Source organism: Carlito syrichta, unplaced genomic scaffold, assembly GCF_000164805.1.
Source record: "Carlito syrichta isolate Samal-C Ts95f unplaced genomic scaffold, Tarsius_syrichta-2.0.1 Scaffold136000, whole genome shotgun sequence".
Classification (NCBI taxonomy): Eukaryota; Metazoa; Chordata; class Mammalia; order Primates; family Tarsiidae; genus Carlito; species Carlito syrichta.
Genome location: NW_007080096.1, coordinates 1 through 1,419, shown reverse-complemented (window position 1 = coordinate 1,419; position 1,419 = coordinate 1). Strand labels below are relative to the sequence as shown.

At 65.3% G+C, this 1,419-nt stretch overlaps 1 protein-coding gene across 1 annotated transcript; it reads left to right on the top strand.

Annotated features, from left to right (window-relative positions):
- Nucleotides 1-6: 6 nt before the first annotated feature.
- Nucleotides 7-1,414, top strand: LOC103251081 (integral membrane protein GPR137; the record flags this gene model as incomplete). Its single annotated transcript, XM_008049692.1, has 3 exons — nt 7-429; nt 507-556; nt 1,240-1,414. Coding segments are annotated over exons 1-3 (582 nt in total), but the record flags the coding sequence as incomplete, so codon positions are not given.
- Nucleotides 1,415-1,419: the final 5 nt, after the last annotated feature.

Here is a 1,419-nt window from a genome sequence, read left to right as displayed (position 1 = left end):
CCCGCGTCCGTCTCCCTGGACCCCCGCCAGCTCCTCCGCCTCTGTCTTGGGCTCCAGGCCTCGCCGCGTGACATGGAGAGCAACCTGTCTGGCCTAGTGCCGGCCGCGGGGCTGGTGCCGGCGCTGCCGCCCGCCGTGACCCTGGGGCTGACCGCGGCCTACACCGCCCTGTACGCCCTGCTCTTCCTCTCCGTCTACGCCCAGCTCTGGCTGGTGCTCCTCTACGGGCACAAGCGCCTCAGCTACCAGACCGTGTTCCTGGCGCTCTGTCTGCTCTGGGCCGCCCTGCGCACCACCCTCTTCTCCTTCTACTTCCGAGACACTCCCCGGGCCAACCGCCTGGGGCCCCTGCCCTTCTGGCTTCTCTACTGCTGTCCCGTCTGCCTGCAGTTCTTCACCCTGACGCTCATGAACTTGTACTTTGCCCAGGTAGCCGTGGGAATCGGCGGGGGGCGGGAGGGCGAGCCCCAAGAGCCCAGTGGCGTGACGGGCATCTCTGCGCCCAGGTGGTGTTCAAGGCCAAGGCGAAGCGTCGGCCGGAAATGAGCCGAGGCTTGTAAGTACTTGGGGGGCTCACGGGGCAGGGGCAGGGAGGCTGGTGTGGGGACCCCTTCCAGGACTGAGGCCAAGACACCACAGGAAATGTTTGTGGGAGAGCTTGCAAAAGTGAAAACGCCCAGAGTGGGCTCAGCAGAGGCGTTGCATACGTGAGAGGCAACAGTGACAGCGCCAGCGTGATGGTGTGAGGCGGGCAGGGTCCCAGTGTCTTCCACGATGGAGTGAGGGCTCGAGGGGCAGCCTGCTCTTCTGGGTGCTCTGGGACAGCCGTACCCCTGCCACTCACGTGGTGTCTCACGTGTACCAAGAGCTTTCACACACATCTCTCACTTTGACGGTTGGCCTGAGAGGGCGGCACTGTCCTCACTGAAGAGGTGGAGAAACAGGCCCAGCAAGGTCAGGCAACGAGTTCAAGGTCACAGAGCTGGCAGGAGGCACCGCTTGGGCCCACACCTAGATCTCGGGGTGGACTCCCAGATAGGGCTCTTGCCAGGGGACCACAACTATTACTCGCTTCTGACCACTTTGGGCTTCAGTTTTCCCATCTGGAGGACTGGAGGAACAGGGTTCAGGAGGCCGATCTGAGTTCTGATGGACACTGAGAGCCCCGGGGGGAGGTGGGGTGGCTGGTGCCTGCCACGGCAGTGGGTGGGCTGGGGCTGACCGTGCCGTGGGCCGCAGGCTGGCCGTCCGAGGGGCCTTCGTGGGCGCCTCGCTGCTCTTCCTGCTGGTGAACGTGCTGTGCGCGGTCCTGTCCCGCCGGCGCCGGGCGCAGCCCTGGGCCCTTCTGCTGATCCGCGTCCTGGTGAGCGACTCCCTGTTTGTGATCTGCGCACTCTCCCTGGCTGCCTGCCTCTGCCT